The sequence below is a fragment of the Priapulus caudatus genome, unplaced genomic scaffold (genome assembly GCF_000485595.1).
Source record: "Priapulus caudatus unplaced genomic scaffold, Priapulus_caudatus-5.0.1 Scaffold340, whole genome shotgun sequence".
Classification (NCBI taxonomy): domain Eukaryota; kingdom Metazoa; phylum Priapulida; class Priapulimorpha; order Priapulimorphida; family Priapulidae; genus Priapulus; species Priapulus caudatus.
The window spans coordinates 84,869-98,164 of NW_014577401.1; the positions used below are offsets into that span (position 1 = coordinate 84,869).

The following is a 13,296-nucleotide window of genomic DNA, read 5'->3' on the forward strand; positions in this document are numbered from 1 at the left end:
CAGTAGTTCCTACATAGCATACAATAAAACATTTGTGTGTGTGTGCGTGCGTGCGTGCGTGCGTGCGTGCGTGCGTGCGTGCGTGCGTGCGTGCGTGCGTGTGTGTGTATTTCACTGTGTACTTGCCAAACAAATGGTTAATGTGTTACGTGTAAGCATGATTGTACATGTATTTGTATTGACATCTCAACCATAAAAAAAAACATGTGCAACAAGCCAACAACTAAACTCTCCATATAACACCTTACACATAACACTACTGGTAACACATGCATCACAGTCACTAAGCCTGCGCGTAGCACGGGTTCCAGCTAGTCAATATAAAGCTGGACCATATCATGTACCATAATGCACTTCTAGTCACATGTAATTGTCATGACCAAGTCAAGTCAAGTCCAGAAATGTAGCAAAGCAGGGCTCAGGTTATGGTGGTGGGGCATATCTCTCACTGTGTTTCCTGTGCCCTGCTATTAGTGAGTGTATTAAAATTATGTAGAGCATAAGTCGTCCCTGTATCGTGTTTTATAAATGCCGGTGATTTTAGTTTGTTTGTTACCGGGTCTTTAACTCTCAGTGGTGACAGTGACATGTCCCAGTGAGATTTTAATCGACCCAGAATTGTGTTGCGCTGACTTTTTCTGCTTGAAGTGTTTTATATGCACACACTGTTCCTTGCATCTACTAAATGCTGGTGATTTTGGAATAAGGTTGCTCATTTTCTCCTAGGAACTGTCACTCCAGTAAGTAATTTGAATTCGTCCCTAAACGAAATCTTGTTATATTGCAGAGATCTGTTCAAAGCGGGTCTGTTAGCAGTCAGGGATGTTGGTAGCTGGTGGCTATCTGTTCCTGGTGCTGGAACCTTCATGAAGAGTCACCTACGTGGCAGAAAGGCAATCCTACTCATGATTCGCAAATGCAAATATAAGGAAATCTTACAGAAGGTGAGCAATGAGTGGTATATACCCATGGGAAAATCTCATTAAGTGAATGTGTGTGACTTCATCATCACAAAATATCTGTGTGCAGTGGCTTATAGGTACCTGAAGTCAGCTGTTTCACATTGCGACCAAACCAGTAATGTGTTTCGCAAGAGTCATAATTTTGTAAGTAATTGTTCTGGATTATCAGTGTGTAGCACCAATTGTGACCTTGGAACCTGGGCTAGTTATCGCATTTTCCAAAACAACAGCATGCATGTCATCACGGGTCTGTATTTCTTCCCACTCTGTGCCAAGAAACAACGGGTGGGGGCTTTTTGTCATAGCTAGCCACATTGCCAGCATGGTGATTTTTAGTTACGGTTTATGTTACACTCCACAGGAACTGGAAGCTCGTAAGCTCCCCAAGGCAGCAAAACTAGGAATATCCTATCACATACACGATGTCATCGGAGCCGATCTAGTGTCTTGGTAAGTTAGTGTGTGTGATTGACAAGAATTTCCTTTCTTCAAATATTTCATTCTGAGTATGGCTTGCAGCAGTGGTATCTTACAAATTATTGTAGCTTGTCTACATTTCTAGGTTGCAAATTGGTTTTCACTGCTAGAAAATCATAGGCTGTCTGCATTTTCTAGCGGGTATTTTTACCCTGGATTATTGCTTCATTCAACCTTTTTCAAATTCAAAAGTCAATTTTGTAATTTCAATTGAGTGGTACCACATTATACAGTGAAACCACCTCTATAGAACTGACACCTGTATATAATGGACACTTTCGGTGTTTCTTTCCGGTGACCCTTGTATGCAGGTTTGATTTTACTTGCTTCATTTTAACCCCTTTGCTACAGCATTAGCATTCTCCCTCATCCTTCAACCCTGTCAAACATTCCCATCTTCTCTTGCAGCATTGATACAACCTCAGGAAAGCTACTACGACTCAACGAGTGAATGGGAAGCAATTGTCAGGGAAAGCAATCTACGAGGCATAACAGTGGAACATGAAGCTACCCACCACTGTGCACACGGTGCCACCGGCATGCATCGGTGACGGTTATCAGAGGTCGTCGTGTTACGGAAGTTTTAATTGTCAGGACGTGGTCAGACCTCCCCAGAAGTCACAAAACGAACCGCCGGAGTTAGAACTTTTTTATTAGCTTGCTGACCTTCTTTTAATGATTCGGAGTGCGCGTGTATAAGAATGGTCTGTGTCGCTGTGTCATACCCTGGGCTTTCACGCACACGGCATGTGTAACATGTACGTGTAATGGTAATTACATACTACTTCACAGACAGTGAGAGATTATGTCAGAAGAAATGAGTGTCTGATTTCGTACCACCCACCCCCAGCCCCACCCCTTTTCACTTGGTGCGCTTCGTGTGACTCGCATAATGGTCTGTTCTCGCACCCAGTGCGTAGTAGAACTGACATTGATCGCCCTAAACAGGTTGTGATGTGTGTGGAGTGCGCCATCTGTTGGGCACTTATGATCAAAATCGTGGGTCATTCGGCCAATAATGCCTGCATGCATATCTGCCAGCCTTTTCTCAATGCTTATGCATACTGGTTGACATGCTAATCTTGCATAGTGGTAAAATCCCAATACGTTAATTTGGATGTGTATATAGTATACTTTAATAGTATATATAAATATATAGCTGTTGTGGATGCCAGTCAGTCGAAGATTCATGCTCATAAGCGTATGTTAATCATTATATAAAGTATGGCAACATTGTATTGTTGAAGCATAGTAAGCAGTGGTAAACTACGTTGTTTGCAATTAGTGTTCATGTATTCTGTGCACTGTGAACACAAAGGGTAGTTGTCAGGTAGAACAACAGTTTATGCTGTCAGCACTAGCGAATTTTAAGTTAATAGTAAACAAACAATGAATTATTGATCTGATCTCGATACGGAGTTGTAACTATTTAACGAGACGTGAATTGTTATTTTATGACCGATGTATTGCTGTGGATGCCGTGGGTGCTGATGTTCGGGCCGTGTCATACGTTAGGAAATACATTAAATGTTCTAAGTATACTAATTACTGCTGATGTCATCTACTGATTGCCTCTGTTAAAACTGTGTTGCATTCGTGTTACTTCATGATGACAAAACAAGGCAGGCAACTTCACTCCAGACGTGGAAGTGTAACCACGTGGCATATAAGAACAATGACACGAATGAAATAAATAGAATGCACCATGCCTATTTTGTGGTTGGAATTGCAGCATGGTAGATGTACATGTGATGTATGGGAACTAATTAAAATCGGTTCATCGGCTCAGTGATTCTACCTGTAACATAATGACCATACATTGGAAGAGACAGCAAGTGACAGCACTATGTGATGTGTGGGAGCAGTTGTATGAGATTATCTGACGAGGTGCCTACTAGCATGTTACGTTACAACAGCCAGGTAGTTACTACGCACATAGCAGTAGCTTCAAGAATGTGTGATCGAGGTCATGATCGTAGGGTAAACAACATCGAATACTAGATCGTGATATCATTGGCACTACGTAGCAGCCGCTAGATGTGGCTGCAAAAACATCACAAACTGGGCTGTGAGATTTAGTGGTGCAGACAAGTTGGCAAGTGTGTACGTGCGTGCGTGAGTGCGTGCGCGCGTGTATGTCACATCTTAATATACAGGTGCTGAAGGTGAAAACTGGCGTGTGAGAGGTATTCACCTGGTGCCGTTAGCATGCTCTCCGATGAAACCTCAACTGACGCGTAATAGAAAATATCGGTGTGCTACATGTCGCCATATGTGTAGGTGATTACTTACAATATGTTACCGCCATGATATCAAAATAGACGTAAATACTTGTACATTTAATGATTCGAAAATGTAAATGTTGTTCGTTCGTCAGTATTGCTAGTGTGTTACTTCGTACCACTGGCCATGTTGTGTTTAATATCAAAGATTCATCGACTTCGATCATGATGATGTTGATTTACCGGGTATGTGCACGATCTAGTTGTAATACTGAGTGCATATCTTCAGAACCTAGCAAACTGGATGAGATTTTCAGGTACATACTTTGTGTGTGTGTGTGGGTGAAATAAGGAGTACACGATAAAACGAATAATCTGTTCAATCATGTAGGGGGCCTACTCCTCGTGAAATCTTACTTCTTATTATAAATGTTGCTAGTACTAGTCACGATTGGGCACCGAATTTGCAACCATTATAACGTTGAAAGGTCGAATATATTGCTATTATATTTCGCCCGGTCACTGAGCCAATTAGTCAAGTCGGACAGCAGTCACTAGCGGGCATAGTGATTGTCTTTCAGTTGGTCATTACGTGCCATGTGGCTGTGAGCGTCTGTGAAAGTGTGGGGTTGGAGACTACGAAAGATGCAATTTGTTGACGAGATTCGCGGAGGTGCGAATAACAATGTCTAAATAAGAAATGACGCATGATATATATTACTCTATTTTGGTCTTTTTTTCTCGAGGCGCATTCCTTCGCATTTTGTCTCAAAATGTTTCGCAACGAGTGGTGTAGTTTTGAGGAGGCTGTACACAAATTCCGCAACCGGGAATGAAAAGATTGATTGAATAATGAATGATTGAGTGAATGAATGAATGGATAGACGATGGAGTGGATTAGTGACTAGTAAGACACCACACGCGTGTTGGCCACCCTAACCCATTTGAACATTTATTTGTAAAAGTTTTATTCTTGATGCTAGTTGACAGAAGATGTACTCAGTAACTCAGAGGCAATATTACTATTGTAATATGATTCCATGAGAAAAAGATATCGTGTACAGCAACCGTCTGTAACGTATTATTTTCCCAGGAATGCGTGGAATAGCTGGTTTACGCACGGTGCTGTAGGTGTCGCTGTGCAGTCTTCGGTTGTAATGTGTCCATACATCGTAGATGCCCCAATGCGCTCTCTACTAATAATTGGTTTATATATTTCCTCTCACATCCACGGTGTCATGATGGTCAAATATCAGGCGGCGCGAGACGCTCCTATATTTATTATTACGATAAGCTCAGGCGTGCTTCTTAGCACGTCACATTTATATACGGTTCATATATACTATAAATCTGGTCCTTTTTTCCGTACTCGTCGGTTGCTTCGTGTGCGTTGTGAATATCAGCTACGTATTGCACGAGATATCCATCTTCATCATGATCATCATCTTCATTATCATCATTATCATCATCATGATTATCATCGTCATCATTATTATCGCCGTCGACGTCGTTGTCATCGTCACGTGTTACCTAAATGTATTGTCTGTACATGTGATTTCGCTACCGGCATATCTGTGACGCGTGGTTGTTTATCCGCTCTCTCACGCCAACTGGCTCTCCGACCCACTGATCATGACTATTATGTGATTATGTTACTATAACACTGATTATATAATATAGCGATCAGTGCTCCCACCACGTACGTTCACGCTCGCCGCGTAGGCCTAGCATCCATTGTCACCGTCGCTTCGGGTGTTCTCTCACGAACAGACGAATAATAGCCGAGCAAGCTACCGCGCGAACCGTTCACAGCGGCGCGGATTTAGAGAAGGAATTTGTGAGCCACTAGTATTGAAACTACATACAGTTCTCGCTGGCTTGGACGCGTATTATGGCGTTGATTGTAAAATTCATTTCAGACGCCGAAAATAAACTGTTGCTCAAAATGAAGCTATTGCGTCGTTGTTTATTCTCTGAACGCAGTTGTGTAGTTGCCATGCACGATAGCAATGTAATAAACATAATACGCGATGTGTAAATAAATGCGCATATATGCTTCGTATCACAAACGAGCACGTGAAATAAGCAGAGATACAAAGAACATATAGGTTGTTTTTAGCTCACCTTGACATCGTCAAGGTGAGCTATTGCCATGGGTCGTCGTCCGTCGTACGTCCGTCCGTCCGTCCGTCCGTCCTTCCATCAACATTTGGCTACGGTCAACGATAACTCAGGAACCGTTTGGCCCACATGTTTGAAACTGGGTATAGTTGTTACTGCTATGCTCCCATATTGAACGTCCTATTTTGGAGCACGCCAGTCGACGTACTTTCGAGCCACGGCAATTTTTTTGGCAAAAATTGGAATTGCCATTAGTCAGTTCAGGTTCAACGGATTTTGCTCATTTTTGGTATGTGAACGAATAAGGGCCAGGGGTTTAAAAAATTATGCAAATTAGGTAGGTTTTGGCAATTATATAGCATGTTATGTTATAGACACGCAGATAACAGTCTGTGGTGTCACACTCGTCTGGTTCGTTTTACAAGATTTCATTGACAATATCATTAATGCAAAATTGGTATTTCCTCTCCACCCTGCCGATAAAACGTCTATATTAGAGTAAAGTTTTACAAAACATGTCGGAACGCAGCATAACCTATTTATTTCGAATGCCATCGCTAAGAAACATCAAAGCAGGTATAGCGCCATCTACCGTTACAAATTGTGATTTATTTTGGTTTATAAATTATTATTGCGATATACAGATGGCAACCGTGTGCTACCGCCTAGAAAAACTCATACGAAGTAAACACTTCCATGCAACCAATTAATCTTTGACAAAAGTTGTGTTATGGGCAGGGAAACGCCGTTGTCACGTGGTAGGCCCTATATAGACGCTACGTGGAATAAGCGTATCCTCTCAATCTTACACGTTACACATCGGGAGCTCCGCTTTTAGGCAGTGCCTAAATCTGAATATTATAAAAACGTTAAATGGCGATCATTTAGGTGTAACGCCATCACTCGCCCACATCTCAGACTTTCACATCTCAAACATTTATTTTCACATAAAAAATTACACATATAATTATCAAGAGTATATAATGGGAGTTCTCCCATATATACTCTTCGTTTCTATAATGTAGGGCTACGTCGATGGTTGCTCAATTAAAACTGACTTCTTCTCACTCACTCATTTGTGTCCTTTTTTGTGGTGAGCTACAGTGTCATTGACACTTTTATTTGATATGCACGTATGCCACTATATTCTTTCTCTCTGTTCGTGGCAAGGGCGGAAATGAGTGCCCCGTACGTCCCCCACCAGCAGCGTAGTCTGCGTAGACAACCTATTTTGCCTGGGGGCAAGGCCGCGTGCTCTGTGCCGGTGACCACTGTTGACCATATAATGTATCTACATTTCTTTGGGGGCAACTGTCCCCTTGCCCCCACTTCCGATAGCTATAATTGTTTTCGTCACATGCCATCTTCAAAGGATCCCTTTTATTAAAGTTTAGCTTCTTTGTTTCCGTCATTCCGTATTAGAATTCTCTCCCTTCCTCTTTAGTTAATTGCAAATTTGAGGCTTTTCCTACTGCGATCCACAGTGTTGATCTGTCTATTTGATAAACTATGTCTCTTTCCCTTAGGTAGGTATGTATGTATGTATGTATGTATATATGTATATATGTATATGTATGTATATATGTATGTATGTATATGTATGTATCGACAGAAACTTTTATATCGGTGTTTCCCTTTTTATTTTTGATAGTTTCCTAACGGTAATTTCATTTTACCGGGAGATTTTGTTCCGGAGCTTCCTGGCTGATTCTAAGTTATGTTAATGTTTAACCTGCTCTACGTACCCAATTCCCGTAACGTTTATGTTCATTTAGCCCCAAGATGGTGAGCATCGCCTGCCTTTCCTCCAGCTGTGCAGGGGTGACCCCCACTTCTTGGAGCATGTCTCACATAATCTTCCTTAGGTGTTTGTATGCCGGGCAAACTAACAAGAAATGCTTTAGGTCTTTTGGTTCTCCCTTATTGCACACAGTGCAATTTTCTTTCCCTACCCATCTCCTGGTTCTTTCATTTACGGGGAGGCATCCCGCTTTACATTGGTACAGCAGCTTACTGCCGATTTTATTTATTATTATTGTAAAAGGTTTCTTGTTTAGGAAATGTTTTCCCTTTATATAGCTCTAGTGTGCTTTTATTTACCATCCCGTTTCTCCATCTGACTGTGCTGCCTTTTATAATGATTTTTTCTACTGTATCGTTCCATGATTCGCTGTTTTCCCAGTCTCTATTTATCAATAACTGTTCTTCGTCATATACTTTCCCCCCAGGAATTTTACTCGTCTATTCTAATCCGACGTAAAATTTCCTGCACTAATAGCTTCCGCTATTCCCCTGCATTTCCTCTCTTTATCCATATAATTTAATCTCGCTAAATATTTAAATTTGCTCTTCGCTTCTCTATCCTGCAAACGTGGACCATCCAAGATCCTCCTTATTGTTTCAATACCCGCGTAAGGTGGGGCCCCGGTGGGGCACCTAACAGTTCCCTAGCTGCCAAGCTGGTTTTGGGTATTTTCAATGGCTTAATTGGAAAGTGACTGTTCCATTTTTCTTATCCTTATATATTATTATGTCATTTCCATAGGTTAGGGCAGGTACTGCTAGTCTGCTACTGTCTTCCACAGTTCTCTCCCTACCCAGTAACTGCTGCAGCTATAGTATGCCTTCGTTGCTATTATCCCTCGGTATTTTCTTGCCTTTACTCGCACTTTACCTTCATGTAGTTAAACACAGTTTTCTATGTTATTGTTTATGTGTATGTGTATTCGTTAACGGTTTCTAGACTTAGCCTCGATCCCTAGTTTGAAATTTTCATCCTCATATTCCGCCTTATTAATATTATTAAAAATCATGACTTGCGCCTGCCGCCACATCTAGTAATTCCTGCAGTTTCCTTTTATTATCTGCTATCAAGACCACAATATCAGCATACAGCATCCCTGGGGTTCTTTCCCTCCCTACACTACAGTATAGTCCCTTGCGTGCATGCCAACTTGCAGTCTGCTTGCGTACACGGTATACGTTTGCGCACATTTACTTTCGAAAACATATGAGCCACGGTAGTAATACAAGGAGCTACATATAACATGGTGGCATATAACATCAAAAGTCTATCAATAGAGATATATCAATATTGATAGACTCCTGATAACATGGCTTCTGATAACTGTAGCTTCTTGGGTAGTAGTAACAGGAGTCTATCAATATTGATAGTAGTAATATACTCATTGATTACATTTATGGACAATAGGTGGCGATACCCACATCTTGAAAGGCGACGTGTGATTGGCTTATCTTGATTCGGACCATTTAGTAAATTGTGGTAACAGATTTCACAGCAAAACAACTTCGTAATCCTATTTAATATCAGATCTAAGTTACAGCCTTTAAGTGTGCTCGTTGTTCATTAACCGTTACTCAGATAATAGATTTATAATTTTCAACGTTTGACACGTTATCAAGGCACCGCATTCAGCCAATCACAGACACGGTTTTAGAGCTCATAGGTTCGCCGGGTCATTGATAACATTGACACAGAACACAGCCAAGGCTGAGAAAATTTCCCTGAAAAACATTTTGCTTTGCCTGAGTTACCGTGACTATCAAATGCATAACTAAGGTGAGATTGTTGTGTTTATTGTATATAAGTTTTCGTGAGTCTATAAGTTAAAAAAAAATTCTACGATAGGCCCTACTGCACTGATGCCGGAGTGATGGGTTCTATAGGAGTAGGAGTTGGACGGGTGCCAGTTGCGCTGAAGGGGTCGTTGTCGTGTCTTGTATCTTGGGGTCTCTCTCTTGTATTTCACAAGGCACTGATTCTCTCTTTGGAATGTGCGGTGAATTTATTCTTATTCTTATTCCTTCTTATTCTTATTCCTACTTTTTATTCCTTCTTCTTTATTTCTTATTCTTATTCCTTATTCTTTATTTCTTATTCTTATTCTTATTCTTCTTATTCCTTCTTCTTATTGGCTCATCTGGCAGCTTGTAGAATCACATGATCGTCCGTGCGAGTGTCCGTCCGTGCGTCTGTCAACAGTTGGGCACAAATCTTAAGCCCGGCGCACACGTGAGTTATTTTACTCAAGTAAAATGACGCATTAGTCATTTTACTCACGTGTGCGGCGGATTTTTCGTGTGAGTAATCTTGACGCATGCGTACATTTTACTCCACTGTGCGGCGGATTTTCGAGTTGAGTATTTGACTGTGCGTCATTTTACTTGAGTAAAATAACTCACGTGTGCGCCGGGCTTTAACCGCTCGACGTACCGGTCACGAATATTTGGGATGTTGGGGGAAATCGTCAAAACGCGAGTTGGGATGTCGAAGCTGGGGGTCAAAGGTCAAAGGTCAAGAGAGGTGTAAAGAAAGGGGGAACATTCCCTCCTTAACTTAAGGATATAGGGAGGAAATCAGAATTGCGGCACAAATCTAAACGGCTCGACCTAGGCTCGGATAGTCGGTCGTATAGCATCATGGGCTAGGAAAAGCGATCACTGTTGCCGAAATTGGACTGGTCACAGGTCAAAGGTCAGATGGGGCCCACAGGGAAGATTTATGACATTTTCTCGAGGACATTGCTGACGCGACGATTGAAAAACTTTTATGTTTCAGCGGTGACTAGCTTTTATGCTTTAATTGAAAAGGAACCATGAAATGTAGCTTTCTGCCTGACATGCGAAGAGTCAAGTGTCGGATAACTTTTGACCGCTCAAAAGAGAGGGTTAAACATGGATTTGTTGACTGTTAACAAAAGGACTGAACTGCTTTTGCCATTGTGGATGTGAGGCTACAGTTGCACAGTTCAATTGCAAAGGCACAATTTTGTTGAACAAGGTTTACGCTCCTTAAATCATTTAATTTTCCTAAGGCATCTGTATTAGCAACTGAGTAGCACGCCTGTAATAGCAGACTGTTAATGAACCCGCTGAATGTCTCGTGTGTGTAGGCCAAAAAAAAAAGACATGGGGCAGCCCAATAACGCATGCATTGGGGTGAACTGCACATTCAAATCATAATTATTGCCTGGCAACGCTGCAATGCAGATGTGTAACTCACAGCTGAGGCGAAATTCTCGCCTGCCTGAATATACTTGGATTTTTCAGACAACTCAAATGGAGTGAGTTTATGCACGCACGAAGGGTGATGCCATCTTTGATTATTGATGACACTTTGCACTAGCGGCCATCTCGCGCAACTGCTTTTGCTATTAGAGCTCGCTCCACGCACCGCCGCCCCCTAATCCCCCCCTCTCGCCCCACCAACCACCACACTGACGCTCGCGCATACGACGCATATCCATGATAACATGTAATATAGCGAAGTCATTAAAGTTACACAGTGTAATCTTTATTACTGTAGCTACGCGTAATAGCAAAGCCTAGGTAATTGCTCTATCTGGCGGCGCGTTTAATTTTCGCTCTAAGAAACGGTTTGGCATTTCTTCCGTTTCACGCCGCTGAATTTTTTCTGCGTACATATGGGCGTGCCATAGAATGGCCGCGAAACGAGCCTCTTGGAGGGATTTCAAGGTAATTTTTCCACACAAGGATCGGCGATTCAGCTTAGAACTGCTCCGCGGTGGAGAGCTTCCACACGCTGCACCTAACTGTAAACTTTAGTGTAGCGAATAGATACTTGGGCCGAGTTAAGGTCCGTACGGCAGTCTTTACCTCGAATCTTTGACAGTGCGACTTCCAAATTTTCCGGATAGCCAATACTTAGTACCCCGACGTTGATTGCTAAGCCGCGTTGATTGATGTTTGTTACACTGAAAGAATTTCCACTAGATGTTATCTGGAAAAGCGCCTGGTCCGTACGTGCGAGGTTTTATATCACTCTTGACCGCCCGCGCTGCCCGTGGCGATGGAGCGTCGTGGCGAGCAGGTGCTGGCGTGGCGTGGCAGTTTTTACAGCGTAGGCTAATCCTACAATGACGCGCCACACCTGACACACAAATATCATATGATGCACATGTTTTTACGAAGACGGCGAGACGCGAACATTCCAGCCCTCCTGCCTCCTCCGCGCTCACAGTTGGCGGCCGGGCACGGTCCAAATGAGCTATATCAACAAACGCTGGCTTCGGGGAGTTTTGCGCCACGGTGACTTTGGTAAGTAAATAGATTTCTTGATTTATTTAAGCATTATATTTATTGAATACGCTCAAGTGCATGCTTGTGTGCCTGGCTGGCGGCAGCATTGATGGCATGTAATATAGATACCTTATTAACCCGTGGCGGCGGAGCGAGCGAGAGAGAGAGAGAAAGAGAGAGAGAGAAGACAGAGCGTGGGGAGTGGAGAAGAGAGAAAGAGAGTGGAGAAGCGCCAGATACAGGTACGAAAATACGTGGCAAGGTGACTACGAGCGCAAAGGATGTACAAACGGCGTGTCAATCTATAATCGGAGAAGAGCCCCCTCCAAAGCCGATGTAGCCGAGCGATGTAGACGTGTGCCCGAAACTGCGGGCGATGTTAGGCTGCCCGCGTCGTGTTAACGCATTCCCGCGGCGCTCCGGGTCGGCGTGCCTCCTTCGGCGCGCGAATTCGTATAGCGGGGAGCCGCGAGATTGCTACAATACAACACCGTGCGTCGTTGTCCGCGGTCGGCGCCATTTTGCGGCTCAGTCCCACCGCGGGAAGTGCCCGGCTTAAACCGCTTTCGGAGGTTGGGAACAACGCATCTTTTGCGCAACCGCCACATCGTGTTTGTATGCCGTTCCTCTGGCTATCATAGATTTTAGATCTGTATTAGTATATCCAGATATATGCCTCCTGAGCGCCGGACCAAGACGCGGGTGGGAAATTGGAAAAAAAGGGTGGCCCCTCCTTTCAATATAATCGCGTTTTTGCCAGTGAGTTTAGCATGCAGAACCACTTGGGCCGTCATGGGGTTGGGGGTGAGCGCTGTCGCTCTGCGGCACTTGTTTCTTATTCAGCAGTCAGTTTTCCAGGTTAAGTCAGCTTAAGGCAAAATGCAAACTTGAGGGTGGTCGAGCCAGAGTGCCTGTTGCGTCCTCAGTGGTTCTTTATACGTCTCCAATTCGGCCTATGTATTTTTGTGAGACGGGACCAACCATTTTACGTGTCATCCCGAGCCACGGTGGATCCACAGTCCCTCCAATGTCTAGGAGCAGGTCAGGTTTTCTACACCTTGAAGAAAATTCACGTGCCCCGACCGGGAGTTTAACGTCGCACATTCAGTGATTAGTGCACCAATAATCTCCTACTGGGGCCCACGAGGCCTTCTGTCGTAGTTGTATGTCCGTAGCAGGTACTAGTATAAGCTCTAAAGTAACTATGCCGCGTACAGTTGCCGCAGCGCTAATAGAGCGTAACATGGCAATGTCGAAATAGTTTTATTCTGAACCAAACTTTTTTTAGCTGGATAATAAAAACTTATTTCGGTATTGCGCAAATTAAAAAAAACACCATTCTCTGCCGGACAAATGGTCTTAAGTTACTATAAACACTAAAAGTAATCTGGCAAAACGTATGCGCTAAAATATGTAATTGCGATATTACTCGTTGACTGTAAGATTCGTTGATC

General features: G+C 43.0%; 2 protein-coding genes across 4 annotated transcripts in view; both read left to right on the forward strand.

The window, feature by feature from the left end:
* LOC106809261 (serine/threonine-protein kinase 19-like) overlaps positions 1–5,611 on the forward strand; it is a 36,976-nt gene extending 31,365 nt beyond the window's left edge. For both annotated transcript variants that reach the window (XM_014812270.1, XM_014812271.1), the window contains exons 6-8: positions 788–944; positions 1,324–1,412; positions 1,848–5,611. In XM_014812270.1, coding sequence (XP_014667756.1) covers positions 788–944; positions 1,324–1,412; positions 1,848–1,890 — 289 coding nt within the window. In that variant the 3' untranslated portion in view covers positions 1,891–5,611. The remainder of the gene's footprint in view (positions 1–787; positions 945–1,323; positions 1,413–1,847) is intronic.
* A 3,449-nt stretch (positions 5,612–9,060) lies between these two features.
* The window catches only part of LOC106809259 (mucin-5AC-like), a 14,818-nt gene continuing 10,582 nt past the window's right edge, over positions 9,061–13,296 (forward strand). For both annotated transcript variants that reach the window (XM_014812266.1, XM_014812267.1), the window contains exon 1: positions 9,061–9,362. The gene's annotated coding sequence lies outside the window, so the exon portion shown is untranslated. The remainder of the gene's footprint in view (positions 9,363–13,296) is intronic.